We start from the raw sequence: 18744 nt of genomic DNA, 5'->3' as shown, positions 1-18744 counted from the left end.
AACATCTCTTCATATTTTATTTTTATAGCAAAAAATATCTCGAAAATATCGTGACAAATTCATCATATTATTTGTTGTCCAAATTTTTTTCTTATTTTTATGTATTTTATTTTTCGAATTTTTCCCAATATAAACCAGACATTAATAAAACAAAATATCCCGAGATACACCATTACTATGAAATTCTCGAGACAAATATTTGTGACTATGGTAAGATTAATAATCATTAGAGAAAGCAAGAAGAAAGTAAAGGGTGGAAAGCTCTCAGAAGTCAAAAGTGTTATGGAAATTAGTTGAGTGTATGAGAGAGGACCTTTCAGAAGACATTTGTTTGGATATCCACAAGCTCAGCATCCACAACTTTTATTTCCTTTTCAGTTTCACTAGTCCATTGAATGGGTGCTTCAAGCTCAGGAGGGGTCTGGAAAACAATGAATAATTTCAGTACCAACTTACAAGAGGCGTGTGGAAAAACCACTGACAAGCACAAAATAATGCAGCATACATTAACCTTTAATATAGATAAGTACAAGATATAAACACTTAATTGCTTCATTTGTCCATTTAGTCCATAGATTTGAATTGACCAGGGGTTTTATATTTGAAAGTCTCAAGAATGATTGAACTGGAAAAGAAGTTCCTGGGGTTCGGCGCAAACCCGTCAGTGACGCCATTAATAAATTCATCTTAAAATAAAAAACAAATATTTGCAGAAAAAAATGAAAAAAATAGTTAACATAAGAAAAATAAATAAAAATGAAAAACCTAATGATGACCATATAGCAATTCCTTAACTTCTAAGTTTGAAATTTAGAAGAAAATCAAGAAATCAACCTTAGATAGGATATTTTATTAATTAATAAGGTAACTTGGTATTTGTACTTGTTAATTTTTTTGTCCACATTTTTATATTTAAAGACAGGGAAATGAAAGGACAAAAGGGGGGGACCATATCATTTCCATTAAGGATAATGATATACCCTTGAGGATAATGATATATGAAGTAACTAAGAGGCTAAGCTTATGTGTAAAAGAACTATGGTGAACAGCATGAACAATAAATGAAATCTGCATGTCAGAATGATACTAATATACTATGGCATTTAAACAAACTCAGCTACAACTTAAATAGTAAAAGCAGGAAGGAACCGACAAAGCTACTATGCAGTGGAACTATCAAGGTAAAGCTGTTTATACTTCATCACATAATAATCAACCATTAAGTTCAATGTGGGGAAAATTAATTATATTTCTTCAACTCATAAGATTGATAGAGGTGAAACTCTAACCATGCACCGAACGAGAGCCCAATTAACACCACGAAAATATGGATGTTGCTTAATTTCATTGGATCCTTCATATGAAGCCAATCTGTGTTTTGGATCCCGATGCAACAAGCGAAACATTAACTGCCTTGCATGGAGGCCTACCTGCAAACAGATGATTCCTAATAGTTATATTTATGTAATTAATAATACAAGACTTCAAATCATTGGCGACTGTTTAGAATCAAATATAATTTGAAATTTTTCGTAAAAACAACCAAGGATCAACAAATCAGCAGATCAAGGGAGCACCGCGAAGACTTTGCATAGTGAGTTCAAAACTTGGTAAATGGGTAGTATCATTTGGTGGTAACAGTTTGTCAAGTAATAGTTTTGTAGAGACCAATTACCTCTTCCTGAGTTGGAACACAAGATGGGAATTTAAAACGAAAGCTATAAATTTTGTCCTCCAAAGGGTTTGAGTTTTCATTCTTAATCTGCTGATGACTGGAAGAGACAAACTCTTCATAAGATGATCATATCGCATTGTCTCTGTCTTGTTCATTATTTATCAATCTATCCTATCCATGGTTGCAATTTGTAACATTTAAAACAGCCTACTCACAATAAACAATCTTCCTGAACCTAAGAGATATTATCTTTCAAGGAAAAGGATAACTGGATTGAAGGATTAGACATGTTTGGTGGTTTAGTTTCATTAATCTACATCCTGAAGTACAAGAAAGGCTGAATAGAGTTGTCTCAATTTTGAACATCTAAAATATCTCCAATTTACCCATGAATATCTTCAAACTAAATTACCATGTTCATACCTCAAATGCGATAGCAGGATTTTGAGAAAAAGTTGCCTTAAAAGGAATATTTCCATGTTCATGTTACTTGATTAACCTCCGAGAGATATAACCCATGGAGCCAGATACTTTCCGATTTGACATCCTCTTCATTAATAAGGTAATGCATAATTACTTTCTTGACTTCAATCTTATGGTTATGGCCCATACCTCATGTTCTAATTCCCAATAATTATAATAGAAGACACTAGATATTAGGCCAGTATATTTGCTGGGACATATAGATTGACTAGTGTGTTAGGGTAGCTGGTTTGGTTCCCAAGTCCTACTGGGTTGTGTAGTTGGCTATCCACATGAGGCCCATCACTTGATTGTGTGTTTTGCCAGTTGAGAGTAGGGATCTCAACATGGCCCTACAGGGAAAACGGGCCATGCCATTTTCAAGCACATTCTTTTTTTTTTTGACGAAATTCAATCAAAACATTTTTTTTGACAATATTCAATCAAGGTCCATTGACATCCCGACCCGAGAGGAATAGTTGAGTACCGCACTAAGATACAATGGATTCTTTAATCATGCACCTAATACTTGATTTGAAATACCACAAGAATGTAAAGGAATTTTTCAACAGAAGGAAGATCATAGAAGTAAATAAAAGGCCTCACCTGAATACTTCCTGGAAATTTAAGATCTTTATGAAGAATATTGGCAAATGTCTTCTGCCTTGTCTTTCCTCGGAATGGTGTATATCCGTAAAGCATTTCATATAGAAGAATTCCTAACATTGTGGTCAGATAGTTAATCAACTGAGATAATACAAAGTCAAAGAAATAAGTAAATAACTGCAAAGAACTTCTTTTGGGGATGTTTCTATTAATGCGAGTGTGCAAAACTATAGCAGATATAGGAATTTCTTTAACTGATTTTCTCACGAAAACAAGATACAGAGGTGTAAGGGTTTTGCTAACGAGTGCCCTTAGGGCACCCATTAAGGTGCATTGGGAATGATATTTTCCAATAATTTTACAGTGTTTGATAAAAATACTCATTTTCTGTGAATTTATTATCAAAAGAAGTGTAAATATCATTTCCTATGCACCTTAACAAGTGCCCTCAGGGCACTCGTTAGCAAAACCCAAGGTGTAATTCATTCTTCTTTTACCAGTTGATAAACCATCTTCATATAGGAATATAGATTCTTAACATTCTTCTGACTGATTTCTCTCATGCAACAGCCGTTCCGCGAAATGCCTTTTGCGATGGACCCTAGCAAATCCCTATATATATATATATATATATATATATATATATATATATATATATACATAGAGAGAGAGAGAGAGAGAGAGAGAGAGAGAGAGAGAGAGAGAGAGAGAGAGAGAGAGAGAGAGAGAGAGAGGGAAAATGTTTCTACTTGATCGGCCAAAAGTATAGTGGGGGCCCACATTGTTCAAGATAGGAAAAAAATATCTAGTTAAACTTTATATTAAGCAGTTTACTGCATGGATTCTGAGATAAACTGCAACCAGAAAACCAACAGACCACAGAGAACCTCCATCACATGTCAGGTAAGTTTATCATGTCTTCGACATGTAACTTATTTGTTACTACGGTAGATGGTTTCCAGTAAACCTATCTAAATATGAGATAAATCTCAGTGAAATTTCAACTACATAGCATGATTTTAACAGACAAGAACCTAGTGTATCCCGGAAATTGCCAAGGTGTTGGCAAGCCTAAGCAACATGGAAATAGAAGCACATACAAGCTTGTTTGGCCTCAGTGATACACACTGTTTAAAAGCCCACCGAGTCAACATTGATTCGTTCAACTCGACTCCTTTTTACTTTGGCCAACTTCTTGTTCATGTCAGAGTATCACCCTACCGAGTCAATCAAAGTTCATTAACTCACCCATGTTAATGAAAAATCGACTGCAACTCGCCTGAGCCGACTCCCTTTTACCTCGGCCGAGTTCCTACCAAATCCGAGTTTTGAAACACCGGTGGGCTCTAAATTCTTGAATTTCCAAATGCTTGTCACCTTTTATTTGTGTGAAGAAGATGAGCATTACAACAATAAATTAATGATTTACCAAATGCACTTAGGCATCGACAAAGAATAATTAAAATAAGAACAGAGTGAACCATAAATTATACAGCAGCTATTCAAATCATTACCTTTTGATTCAAATCCATCTAAGATGGCGGTGATCATTCCCCGGATCAAGTAATATATCTTGTTTGTGGAATTTATTTCCTCAACACAGCTAATGCTATGATTTTAAGGTTTGTTAACTCCAGTTTTAACAATAATTGCAATGGAGCACATGTTCTGACAAGCAAAATTTGTAGAAAATGCTAGTTTTCAAGATTTATAAAACATATTAATTGTTCTCAGAAAAAAAAATCCCTATTTTGAGGCAGGAAATGAATGTGAAAAAAACAGATATACTGATCATTTTTCCTGTGAAGTTAAAAGAAGGCAACTGAATTTGGCACATTATTATCTATTAACAAATATAGAATTACCAAGAGCCCACCAATCAACTGCACTAGTATGGCCAGCTCCAGTGATAATTTCCTGTGAAAAATATTTGAGATCTTGATAAGAAAACATAAATAATTGTGATCTTATGAAATTAGTATCGATAGATATTTTGACATCATAGAAAACCAAAGCCAACATGAAGGGTAGAAAAAAAAAGAATAAAAGAAATGGTTGGAAGCATATCTCCAAATTAATATAAAAAAGAGTGCAAAAATAAACTGGAGCCATGCTAGATAAGAACTTCCAGAAATTTCACGAGCCAATGTTTGGCCTCCCGAAAGTCATTTTATCTGTTTCTCTATGCCCTTCTAAATTATTTATAGTACTGGAAACTCAGTTTTCTGACCATAACTTATTTCCTGTCAGGTAAAATTGGTGCCAGGTTTGGTTGAATGTCATAAGCATGTTTTTAAATATCAACCAATAAGACGCGTCTCAGCCAATTTGTATTAAAAAATTAGGGGTCTGATACAATTTGGACCTTTTGAATTGATATTTATAGAAAATCGAATTCTTATCAGGGCTGGCCCATACAGGGTTATGTCGGCATATCGGCTTGTATTGGTCGATATGGTAACAATATGGGTAGGGTTGTGACCACATCACTTTCTGGATTGCTTTTTCATGCAATCTGAACCCCTGGAGTTACTTTTTCTCATGTGTTTCAAGGTTTTCTCTTTGGGGAAGGGTTGTACACTCATTTTTTTGCTATACTTACTCAACTAGATCATGAAAGACATGGATATAAATGTGAATTAACAAATCAAATGAGAATCGGCATATTTGGGGATTTTCTCTAATTGAGGTACACAATTTATTGTTACCCCCTTTTTTGTTAGGGATTAGTTGTAAATCATTAGAAACATGTGACTCACTGGATATGCATATTTTATGTAAAATTTAGAGGAATTGGTGGCTGTATATGGATATTTTACTATTTTATCAGTTTTATCATCCTTTTCTATTTTCCTAATTTTACTGTACTTTGTTCTTCATTCTTTGAAGCATTAATATGGTTTGAGGCTAGATCCATGTATCTTTGCATCTATTTGGTCATTTTCTTTTTCTTTTGATTTCTTTTTTCTGCGTCTTTTTGCCTTTTCATTATATATATATATATATTGGTGTTTGAATTTTGTTAAACTAGATATTTAGTTTGATCCATCTATCTATGGGGCTATTGCGCTTAGTTTTTGTTTATTTTTAGACTTCTTATTACATTTTTATGGATTTCTCAATTTTTCATATGTTTCTTTTTGGGAGATTATAAATTCGCACCCCCTTTAGGATGATTCACACCCCTTGTAACGTTAATTGCGGCAGACTTTTAACGCTTTTTTACGTCAAATCACGTTATAAGGGGTGCAAATCATCCTACAGGGGGTGCGAATATATCATCATCCTTCTTTTTATGCATTATATATGATGTCCTTTGACCTAGTTAGGAATCTATAGGAAAAAATATCATGGTATTTTGGGGCCATGTGAGCAGAAGAGAGAATTCCACAGGCATGTCAAAACTGATGCGCATCATGTATCATGTTGGCCTCTGGTTGACTTGCAGTTCGATAAAGATATTTTAAACAATGATTACAAATCCATGGAAACATTGATTTATGGTTATATACACTTAGAATTCTAATGGAATTTATATCTATAAATGGAACTTGGAATCAGTGTTTAAAAACTCGTTGACACGAGTTTAAAAACTCGTTGACACGACAAGGAACTTGCCCGAGTCGACAAAGATTTTTCTTGGCCGCTTTCCGCGTTGCACCACATCCGCATTCCACATTTTTCCCTACAGAGTCAATAAAAACTTCTTTGACTCTCCCTACTTATGACCGCGTCAACCGCATTTTTGGCTGTGTCCTCTCCGAGTCGACAATGATTTTTTCTTGGCCGCGTTCCGCGTCACATCTGCGTTTTTAAACACTGCTTGGAATTGAGGCATGGGATGTTCGATGGGACTAACATTATAAGGCCCTTGACCCTATTATGTTTGAACGTGTGGGGAATTTTTATAGACAGTATACACAGTTGTGTATCTTGGAACGGTACTCACGGATAGATGCAAGGTATAATTTGTTGCTAATTGAAGCAAGTGTAAATATATATTCCTGAATCCCAAACTTAACTAAGCCTAACTTTGTGAACTGTATTTAAGTGTTAAGATCAGTCCTACATTGGTTAAAACTTAAAAGTAACCCAATAGCACTATGTTAAAATGCGAGTCATGTAAGTTATATTCTTGCTATTAAGTTTATTCTATTGATGGCTCATGTTATACTTTTCTTTTTGCTAGTTGGATTTTTTTACTGTATCAAGCCATCAGAACAAATGTCTGACCTAATTTTTTCCTTCTGCAATGGTGCATGTTTTGCCACCTTCCCATCTGTTGGCAATTAAAAAATATGAAAAATAATCTTTTGACAATCTGTCCTGTTATTGGATTAATCTGTTTGAAGCATCGATATAATAATTATATTATACGACTAACATATCTCCTTGATCCACATCTTTAAAGAACAACCAGGCAATTCTTCCATTCTACTTTTATCAACTTCCTAGAAGGTGCTCTATTAGAGCTTGTTTCCATGGCATTCCATTGAACAGACCATGTTTGTTCAACTTGTCCTGAAGTAAACGTGTTTGTTCTCATATGAAAAACTAAAGTAAGACAGACTAGAGATATGAGCATAACTAAAATAAAAAACTTGTTTGAGAAAGTGTAAAATAAAAATTCAAGACAAAACACGTACTGGTGCAATATACTCTTCAGTTCCAACAAAAGAATTAGATGCTCTCTTTGGTTCAGCCACAAAAACAGGATGCAAATGTCCTTTCTTTTGCTTTCTCTTCTCTTGGGTATCAGGAATTAAAAGCTACAAATGAAACAAGAAGCTCGTAAGCTTCCACAAGGCTACTAGTAGACTGAAACATAATGGGATCAAAATGCCATGAAAGACATGTAAGAAAAGAAATTTCAATACATGTTACCCCTTCAGTTAAATGCATAGACATGCTCTCAAGAATATTTGTAAGGAATGACATGTATATGACGCACTAATCCCAAATCCTAGATAGAAGCCAGCATTAAATTTAACTATGGATTCATTTCTAAGAATAGTAGAAAAGGAGAATTTGTTTAAGGGAAAAGAAAAGCTAAGATACTAACACCTCCAGAAAGGTAACTAACAGAACTCCAACTTTTGAGAATGTCATTGGAAGGGCATGTAATAAACAATCATGTTTTGGTCCATCACCCCTCTTTCTTTCTCTTTTTGCGCCCCTATTTGCAGAAATATTGGAATGAAGATCCTGAATACATAATTTTGAATCTATGTAGTGGTTTCATAATTGGAAATCAATCTTCCACGATGCACTAGAAATGAGTGGTCAAATGAATTGGCAATGAAATGATGATGAAAATCAATAAATCCATAATATCTTAGAAGTATTCTTTTTTTTCTTTTTTATGAATGGTATCTTAGAAGTATTCTTAATTATTGAGGCTTAGAAACCAAAGAATGAGCCTCTGCGGCTTTAGCTAACATATAGGTAACTTGGTTCTGCCTCTTTTAATACTGTTACTGCTTACTAGTCTCAAATAAAGTTACAATTGGCCTCAATATGCTCCATTCTTTGGCAGAAAATGGGATGTATTGAGATATATATTGCACTTCGATTTTCACAAAAATGATAACTGGATGACTCTTCTGTTGTCAGACATGAATAACTGGCTAATTTCTAGTATTTGGTCTAAGTTAGTGGGTGAGTGGTAATTGTTAGGTTTGGCGATTGAAATAAAATCAGTTCAAACAAGCAAAATACTAGGTTTTAAAATCAAATTCGTTTTTCAACGGCTGTGATTACAAATAGATAGTTAAGCATACCTAAAATTTTGGTTTATAAACTAAGGGAGATGATATTTTTCACTCCCCCTGCATTACGTGTACACCCCCCTTATAACGTGATTTGACGTCAAAAAGCGTTAAAGTTGCCCACTTGTCACGTCAAATCACGTTATAAAGGGAGCGTGCACGTAATGCAGGGGGCGGGGGGGGGGGGAAATATCATCACCCTAAACTAACCATATCGAGATCCAATTATATCCCATTCTACTATTTCCAACAAGGTATCCCATTCTACTATTTCCATCTGTCAGTAAGGCACTCAGCAATCAAATAGCCACTTCATCCATACACTTGGATTTGCTCGCATCCAACTTAAATCCCCAACAAGATATCAATTGTTTGATTCCCACAATATGCATAGTGCAGTTCTAGCATTAGTTAACTTCACTTCCATGACTCTTGGCAGATACTTGGGAGATGTTTCCAGCATGCATGGAACAAAGGATTTCCAGTGTATTGCAATAATCTTACCAGTGGCAGAATTTTGAAATTTCACCTAATGTCATGAAATTTTGACACATGACATCCTAAATGAACTACATTTGGTTTCAAAATTCTTAATTCTCTCCATAAAATATTTTTTTCCAATGCAATTACCATTAAGCTTTTGTTGTCCTCAACGCAACAAAGAACAACAGTACTTCATAGAGAATCATCCTTTGATTCTTAATTTGTAGGAATGATATGCTATGTGAGACACGACTATGACAAGTGTAACCGGAAATTACTGCCATTCGAAAAGCATGATAAAAGAAACATGATTTTTCTCATCAAGTCTCCCTCTAATGAAATATTATATTTCAAGAACTATAGCACTAGTTAAAACATAAATCAAGAGAAAGAAAGGAAATATCTATCAAGATCATCATAATAAAATATGCCCGACTAAACATATAAGAGCATTAGATAGTTGAAAACCTGTGGCTTGCAAGATGTCAAGCACGATAGATCAAAATCTGTCAATGATACATGCCCATTTCTTTGGAGTAAGACATTTTCAGGTTTTAAATCCCTATATATAATACCTGCAAAAAGTAACCAAAAGAATTGCACCAGTGAAAGATCTAAAGCAAATGTGCTAATTATCAAGAAAAGAACCATTCCAAGAATAAGAAATTTCAGGCTTCAAATTCTTATAAGTACTACCTTCATAAAAACATCAAAGGAAATGCACCAGCAAAATTTGAGATCATTTGTAAGGTTGGTATAAATTAAGAGAAGGAAAAAGCTCCAGTTCTCAAAAAAAGAGGCAACCCTGCTGAGATCAGTTGTCTGATTTAAGTTCTATAGTTTCCCTCTAATTATGCAACCAGATCCTCCTGGGGTTTAGTAACTTTTTTTGGGAGGTGAGCTGGGGTTAGGCAGGACCCCTACCAGTTTATTAAGAAAAAGAAAGATATTACAATCGAGATTTCTTGTGGTTCAATGCTATTCCAAAACCGAGTCATAATATGATACTCCCTCCCCCCCAACACCACCCCCCCACCCCCCCACAAGCCAGCCTTCAAATATATCGTATGATTCATCTTACACCCTCTTTAGTCAAGTACATTAACTTTCCAATGGCACATGAGGCCACCTTTGTAAATTTAGCCCAGAGAAGATAGTTGGACCCGTTTAGTTCCATAAAGGTAAGTAGCAGTTATGGCATCTCCATAAGATTGGGTATGCAAGGTTTGCTATCACTTGATATATCACAATCATAACACAATACCCCAGATCACGCAGTTTATAAATTGTGATTACGTCCGGAGGAAATAAAACATACTTGAATCAAGATTAGAGATTTGCGACTATGTCCAGAGATGATCTCACCCACACAAATAGTAAAGAGAACCTTTACTATCCTATTTTTAACACACATGGATACAAATACACTTCTAGAGTACAAGGGAAACTAGAAACTCCACGCTTGATCATCGGACAAGTTTCCACAGCTATCCCAGTCTCTGTGCACTACCAATGGTAAACCCTAGATCCTATAGCTCGACCAGCACTACCAATCAGTGCTCTTATACAATCTCATGGCAGTAAAAAGAAGACGAGAATTGGAGAAGAGAAGAGAAGAGGACAGAAGAACACGAAGGGGTGGAGAGAAGAGAGAAAATTGTGAAGTTGGAAAGTGAGAGAACATCAACCCTCATGATTTCTCCTTGTCATTTATTCAATAGAATCTGACAAACATTATAAGAGTGCCATTCATAAGTGAAAAATAAGTGCAAATACTATTCACACGTACTCTAACAATAATGAAAAATACAATAGAAATTCTTATGTGTCTTTTAGGAATTTCCAAGAGTTTCCTTTTTAGGTTTATGGAGATGTCTCAGGCATATTGCAAAGTGGTATCCCTTAGTGTCAGTACACCTCAGATTTGAGGTGTTTGATACAACCTCAATTACCCAAAATAACTAACTATATCCAAGTAGGACAAAACATGGTCATTTGAAGAAGTATAAAGAATAATGGAGTGAAAGTGTTTAGCGCAGACACCAAATAAAGGATTATGACTCATGCAACCTATGAATTGACATGCCTGAGAACCATGTAGATCAATGGACAGGCCAGAGTAGAGCAGCCAAAGATCTAAGAGAAACAAAAAAGAAATTGATCAGTTGGCTCATCTTTTTACTAAATTTAGCCTTCGGAAAGAATAGGCGGCAAACTATTTTGGGTTTTGCATCATTTACATTTATTCCACAACTTGAGCAGGGGCACGGTGATGTAATTTATGGTATAGTATGAGGAAATTTTGTCATTTCGCATAGAGTAGGATTGTTTGGTCATTACAATCCTAAGCAGGAATAGATTGAAGCTCTCATAGTATGAAAAACCATGTGGGCAGTGATTGTTGCCTAATATTACATTTTCAATTTTCAAATCTAGAAGTACAATATCACGTCTCTATCTCAAATCTAGGAGCAGAATATAGCGGTATCCACAGCTAGAGATCTTATGCCCATAGTTTTAAAACTCCCGGCGCCTGCGTCGAGTCCCCCGAGTCGACTCCCTTTTACCTTGGCCGAGTTGCACCACATCCGTGTTCCGGGTTTTGCGCTACAAAGTCAATAAAAACTCCTTTGACTCTCCCGAGTTATGACCGTGTCAACCGCGTACTCAGCTGCGTCAACTGGGTTCTTGGCCATGTCCGCGCCGAGTCGACAAGGACTTTTATATGGCCGCGTTCCGCGCCTCATCCGCGTTTTTAAACACAGCTTAAGCCTACTGTTACTTTTTCAAAGTAATAATAGTAAGTGACCAATTCATGCTTCCAAGAAATCCCACATTTCATAAGAAAATAAAGCTTATAGATGTTCACTGCAACTTAAGAGCCAAGATTTGATTGCTTACACATTGAGGAAACAAACAGAAAAGACGTTCAGGTTCCTTGAGTCAAGCAAGGAACAAATGACATCCATTCTTAGAAGCTCCTTTTGTTTGTTAAAGTTATTCTAAGATGCTTGCGTCTCCCTTGTAAGTGTTCTGTAATTTGGTAGAAAACGTGGCACTATTTCTTAAATAACAAACAGTTTTCAGTTTAATGACTCTTGTTTAACATTACCATTCAACAAAAAAAATGACAACGCCGTTATTGTTGAATCCAAGTAGTGGGGATTATTCGTTACCTTTCCAAATTTACATCAAGAACCACTAGTCCCAGTAGCAGTAAACTTCCTGTCTATGACATCTTTATGTGATAATATTAATAAGCTCTGTGCATTGACCACTTGCAATAAGTTACACAAGTGCATATGGAAATGGAACTGGCACAAGTGCAAGAATAAAGTTTTTGAAAACTAGATACTCAAAAAGAAATGGATTTATTTGTCAAATTTTTGATAAATGACGGAATGAAGCATAAGAAATAGCTCATGCAATGGTAGAAGAATTCCATACATGAAGGCAGCATGAAGATAAAACATTGCTTTAGTGTTCAGTATAATTAATATGGGTTGATTTGTTAGGGATGTATTTTTGTCTTGACATGGTAATGTATGTATTGAGGATGTGGTCCCTACCTTGACAGTGAAGGTACTCCAGTGCAACAACTACTTGAGCAGCATAAAATCTGCAATTAAAAACACTTGTGTCAGCTTCCATATTTAACTAGGAAATTAATATCTTGAAAAGAAATTTCAGCCAATTTCCACTGATGCAAAGCTTGAGCTACAAACTGTTCTAAAAGACACCTAAGTTGCAAAACTAAATAAAAAATAGCATGACCAGAAAACACATTGAATCTCATAATGTATGGGATCTCTGGATTGCTATAGTAGAGATAGTTCTAAATTTCCAATTATAAAGGCAATTTAGTTGTTTGACATACTATGGGCAAATCAGTCATTCTTTCATTATGCAGTAACCATGTTAGTGCTTAGAGAAAGCATAGAATGCCTAACCACTATATTAATATGCAATAAATAAATACATTTGAGACCGAGGCCATGTCAGAGGAAAATCAAAATTTAATCACATAAAACATAGGCATATAACCATAGAAGGCGAGCCTTGGCGCAACGGGTTTGAGTCATCGTGACTTAGTGGTTACGGGTTTGAGTCACGGAAACAGTCTCTTTGAAAAGCAAGGGTAAGGCTGCGTACACCTAGCCCTCCACAGACCTCGCAATGGCGGAAGCCTCGTGCACTGGGCTGCCCTTTATAGGCATATAAACATATGCATTGGCAGAAGCCAAGAACATAGAATGGTTCTCCCTACTTCCAACTTATTTTAAATGAGAAACAGTACCTTACGGCATCCTCCTTTAGAACCTTCTTTGGTTGCATATCCAAAAGCAAAAAGAGCTCTCCACCAGGGAAATAGTCAGTTATTAGACAAATATGTGTTTTGGTCTGCAAAAATGAGAAATAAGATTTCAGAGTCTGTATGAATGTGCGTGTATGCGTTACCATCCAGAATCAGATGCAAAAAAACACATGGGAGAATGATTTTTTTTCCTTTCTTGGTAAGTAGAATGAAAGCTGAAGACATGGGAGATTTTGACTAGTATGGAAACTCGCATAGCTTGGTGCTGCATATGCAAACACAGGGCATAATTACTGAGGCATATACTAGAAGGTACCTGCCTCCCAATACCGACCAAGGGGGTAAGTGAAAAAATTAATAATTTTTATTTGTGTGTGTGGAGAAGGATATAAGAGCTATTTTATCAGAAAAATTATTCTCATTTGAGATTTAGAGAGGATTCGGGGTTATGGCATAGTTGTCAACTTCATTCCCTTTCGAAGGAATGGAATCTGGAACAGAAATTTCCATGAAACATTCCGGCCAGAATTCTGGAGTTCGGTCCGGAAATGGCAAAAAAATGAGGGGAAAGTTACCATCATAGTGCCCCCCCCCCCCCCCCCCCCCCCCCCCCAAATTCACCATGGAAGATATTGCATATGAGTACATTCCGGCCTTTAATGTATTTCACCCCTCCCAATCACTGGAGCAACAAACCTGGAAAGAAGCATATAATGCAGGTAGAAAAGGGTGGTCAAGAATGTCAAGAATTTCTCTTTCTGCACAAGCTCTATGCACCTGCAGCAAACTCCAGAAATAAGACAGTGCAAAGTACAAGGACAGGAACAACAAACACTCATAAATGTCGTGCATTTAGGAAATTGTAAGGGACTAAAAAGATAAAATAGTCACATTAGAGAACAATTTTATCGGTATCCATTATTCACTTCTGACCATGAAAAAGAAAAGCATCATTCTTGAATTAAATATTATTCTTGAAGATCATTCTTGAATTAAATATTAAATATTATTCTTGAAGGGAAAATATTTTGAAAAATTGTATGGCCAAATCCTATGTAGAAGAATCCATATCTTCTACTGCAACATTTCCTGATGAATTAGCAGAACAAAAAGAAAAAACGAAATAAACCTTCAGTTAATATTTGAACTATTATTATTATTTTTTGGGGAGATTGGCTGCTTTTCAGGGATACAATACCGGAAATGGGAACAGAATAATATTTCAAAATTGGTTAACATAGCACTGACTTTGAAGCAGAATGTATAATAGAAGTTTCACAGCATTTCCCCTTTTTTGGCAGATAATCTAGAAAATATTGGGAATGAATAATAGAATTTTCACGGAGAACAATTCAGGATTACATGGTGAAAAGCTATAATGCACAAAGAGGCCTCTATGAAATTCTATGGTCAAATCAAGTTCCATCCAAAACTTAACTGCATTAGAGCATGCTATTCTTAAATGTCCTATGAATTATTTGAGCTGGGGCTCTGTCATTGCCAGATTGACTGTTATCTCATGGCAATCTAGAAACCCGATGGATAAAGCACATAGAATGGTACTTAATGAATTGCTAGTGTCGTAAATTTTTTAAAAAGCCTTATATTGCTAGCATAATAAAACATGCGTAGGCCTAAAATGGTACTTAATGAATATGGTGGAAAGTCGCATGCGAGGTTGCACGTAAGTATGGCTTAGAAAGATTGAGGCATAACGAAAATATAGCAGAGAAAAAAAAAGTAGTATAAGTGACAGTTGGCAGTTCTATCAAGAACTATGTTACGCCGATGAAACAACAAAATTAGTGCTTTTGCAGACTGCTTCACTTTCTAAGAAGAATACTGATAGCCGCATAATAAATTTGATTTACTACCTTGTTGCGATTAAGCATAACACTCTTATCCATAGCCTTCATTGCAAAGTATTCTCCAGTTCCACACAGTTCCACCAAATGCACACTGCAATAAAGAGCCCACAACTCATGCTCAAGTTGTTTGAGTGGAACAAATATTCATGACTAGAAAAGTTATAATGGTAAAAAGGGGTATGCAGATAAGTAAAGAGCTCAGAATTAATGTGATATATTTGGAAAATAATTCCCCAACAAACTATTATTCATATTGAAGATACTACAATATGCGAAAACTATTTCATGATTTGTGTATGATAGTCGGATTTTTTAGAGAAGCTCCCGTTATATAATATCTTCATTTCTTTAAGAGACTTCTTACTAAATATATGTGATGAAATACAGAAATATACATAGAAATAGAGCGGGTACTATAGGAGATGGGATAAGTTTACGTGTTGGATAAGTATTCTTCTTTTTCCATCAGAATCTATGTTCTGTAGTACACGAAACAACTTGGTATCAGCTACATGGAAGTCACTAAAATATCCATATTTTCTTTACCAGTTATCCATTTTCAATGATTCAAACCCTACTCAGCCTCAGCATCCTATTCAAGTCTGCAAGACCAGGATACACACTCCTGTGAGCAAATCAGCGAACTTCGTAGTGAATGAAGATACAATGCGGTGTCAAGTTGACTAACTTCCCTACGCACTTAAGGCATACTAGCTTTGGTACCTGCCCTTTCCAAGTGCAGAGCACAGGTTAGTGTCCTTTTTCATGGCCCTTGAACGTACCTAAATCATCGTTGAGGACTTTAAAAATCCATGGGACAGTATTGGCACATAATTTAGCATGGCCCCATATTTTCATGTTCATTCCTTTTACATTTTTCCTTAGGATTGTGTAGCATGCCGTCGTGTATCAATGCCTATATGTGCAGATTTAAAAAAAAAAAAAACTAGGTGCAGATTCTTACTCTATTGATGAATAGGATGCATCTTCAGAATCTTGCAAATAACTTTGAGATTTCAAAAGATACCACCAACTATTTTCTAAATCACCCATATTGTAGAATGTCCTATTTTCCTTGTGTTCCTTTCATTGATGGATACATGCATTTATAGGAGACAAGTATTTTCTACTTCACCCGAATTGTAAAAGACCCTATTTTCCTAGTATTCCTTTCATTTATGGATACATGCATTTATAGCAGCCCAACATGGAAACAATAATGTAAAATATTTACCAAATTTAACCATGAATATCAAGTAAAAAAAACAGTATAGAGCGTAAATAGATGTATACAAATCGTAGCAGTTGATTGTGTTATTCCCATCAAGGGGATAAATCAGTCAAATATTCCATAGAAATGTGGTGTGCACTTTGTTTTAATTAAATCCACAATTTATAAAAATTAATGGGATCAAAATATGTATAATCCATAACATTTTTTTTTTTTTTTAAATATAATCCAGAACATATTGAGCACAGAAATGAGAAGAAAAGTCACATTTTCACTTTCAGACTACAAACCTTCCAGTGTCACCAGATCCCAAAGGTTTGATTGGCCTAAAATGTTTTAAGCTTAACTGTTCTCCACTCTGTAATATCTGAAGAGCCAAGTAAATGTGAGCACATTATTGGAATATCAACCATAGACAACCAAAACTTTTGACAACAACTGGAATCAGAGTAAACCTGTAAGAACCTTTATTACGTTTATAAATCGCAAAGAAATTTAATCATATTTATACAAGGTCATTCAATGCAATGACACTTTATTCATGCAAGGGCCTGAAGCTAATGGCACTAGATGACATTCCAAGTAATAGATGACCAAGAAAAAATTGTGTCATGTAGTCTTCAGATTTTAATCAGTGAAGGTGTGAAGAAGAAAATAAACTTATTTAGTGAGTGCCATCACTTGTACAAAAAATCTATTTTTTGTAATAATTGTAAAGGAGAAAAGATAGAGCATCATCATGAATTCTAAGCACTTTCTCAACATTTTCTATTCATGTAAAATCTTGTTGCAATACTCACACAGCAGCAGCATTGGCAGTAAATTGTTACAAAAGCATTTATATAATTTTAAGTGAGTTTTGTCAATACTTTTGCTATGTTCAACCACAAAAAGTAAGCTGGAAAAGGAAAAGAAAAGAAAATACACATGATGGGGTAATCATGTATATGGCAGAGAGGTAGTTTTTTTTTTTTGGTCGTGGTGGTGGTTGTGTGTCTTTGTGTGTGTTGGGGGGGGAGGGGGGGGTGGTGTGGTTACCCCAAGTTGTTGCAAGTTTGAAGTCCATCATGCACTTCCCTTGCCTCTCTCTGACTGCTTAAATTCATTCAATAGTCTTAGCATTGTTTACCAATAATAATCAAATCTCATTGAGGGTGAAAAGGAGACAAAAGCACACAGGCACAAATAAAGAACTAGCTTAAAATGTCCCCTAGATCGAGTCTCAACTATGGGTAAATCAGAAGGCACGAAAGCAAATAATAAAAAAAACACACTGGTGCCAATAAAGAACTAGCTTAAAATTTGAACTCAAAACATCTCATAAAGATAACCTTATATATAATTCCATAACAATATGCTTACAGCCTGTGTACTAGTTTGGCAGAGAAATTTTGAATATCCTATTTCCCATAACCATATATACATATTCAAAGAATCCCACATCTCTCTCCAACTCTAAGCACATAAACAGATTCTTTTGTATTTCCAGTCACTGAAAACCAAAGATCGTATTATTATACAATGGATAGAATGTTAACAGACACATACCTTTTGGATAGCTCTCCATGACCGGCTCTCCTTCCTATGTGGCTTTGGGTGCACCACCTTTGAGTGATTTATCCATAGATCCTCTGGTTTCTTTAGGAACCAAGTCAATAAACAAATTTCATTATAATTGTAGATGTGGTTCTTGACTGAATAAAGATCAAAGTTAGTATGTGGACATTACCGAATTAGCATCCGGAAGTTCTCTCACAGCTTCATCAACATTTTCTGCAGTTTCTTTCACCTGAAAATGAAGCCCAGAAGCAAATGTATCCAATGGCATTACATGGATGTAAATTCTCCATTTATCTCTAAACTATAGAGGTCTAAACCCAAACAAAAGATATAATCATTACGAAGATAACAGAAGACTATGAAACATCGACTTTTAACTCAACAGCTAAATAGACAAATAGATATAATCTAGTGATGGATATGCTGCCAAACATGCTGATTTACAATGCTTGCAAACAGGGGCTGGGCCATGAAGGGCTTGAAAGTCATAATATAACAGACACACCATGCGCACACACATATATGCTGCCAAACTCACAAATTTGTACGCTTGCAAACAGATCCATGTGGGTCTTGTAAAACATAATATCATGTGTTTTCCAGTGTTAATCCAAACACGCGCGCTCGCGCACAAGCATATGTTATATTGTGACTCAGTGTCAATCAGCATCACATGAAAACACCATATTTGCATCAGTACGGATCTAAGGCCTAGTTCAAGGCACATATTCACTGGACGGCTATTTGCATCAGTACGGATACGAGTGTCAGAAGCC

General features: G+C 35.6%; 1 protein-coding gene across 2 annotated transcripts in view; it reads right to left on the bottom strand.

The window, feature by feature from the left end:
• The window catches only part of PHOT1 (phototropin 1), a 35614-nt gene that overhangs the window by 836 nt on the left and 16034 nt on the right, over positions 1-18744 (bottom strand). For both annotated transcript variants that reach the window (XM_077376838.1, XM_077376839.1), the window contains exons 11-23: positions 18138-18197; positions 17957-18046; positions 16699-16775; positions 15184-15268; positions 14006-14086; positions 13292-13395; positions 12564-12613; positions 9463-9569; positions 7390-7512; positions 4609-4660; positions 2744-2856; positions 1290-1430; positions 314-421 (exon numbers count right to left, since the gene is read on the bottom strand). In XM_077376838.1, the coding sequence (XP_077232953.1) occupies positions 317-421; positions 1290-1430; positions 2744-2856; positions 4609-4660; positions 7390-7512; positions 9463-9569; positions 12564-12613; positions 13292-13395; positions 14006-14086; positions 15184-15268; positions 16699-16775; positions 17957-18046; positions 18138-18197 (1188 nt within the window). In that variant the 3' untranslated portion in view covers positions 314-316. The remainder of the gene's footprint in view (positions 1-313; positions 422-1289; positions 1431-2743; positions 2857-4608; positions 4661-7389; positions 7513-9462; positions 9570-12563; positions 12614-13291; positions 13396-14005; positions 14087-15183; positions 15269-16698; positions 16776-17956; positions 18047-18137; positions 18198-18744) is intronic.

The sequence above is a fragment of the Tasmannia lanceolata genome, unplaced genomic scaffold, assembly GCF_043159265.1.
Source record: "Tasmannia lanceolata isolate RefF3 unplaced genomic scaffold, GAP_Taslan_0.1 ptg000002l, whole genome shotgun sequence".
Taxonomy (NCBI): domain Eukaryota; kingdom Viridiplantae; phylum Streptophyta; class Magnoliopsida; order Canellales; family Winteraceae; genus Tasmannia; species Tasmannia lanceolata.
Note: the sequence above shows the minus strand (reverse complement) of the source record. Positions and strands in the feature narration are given on the sequence as shown.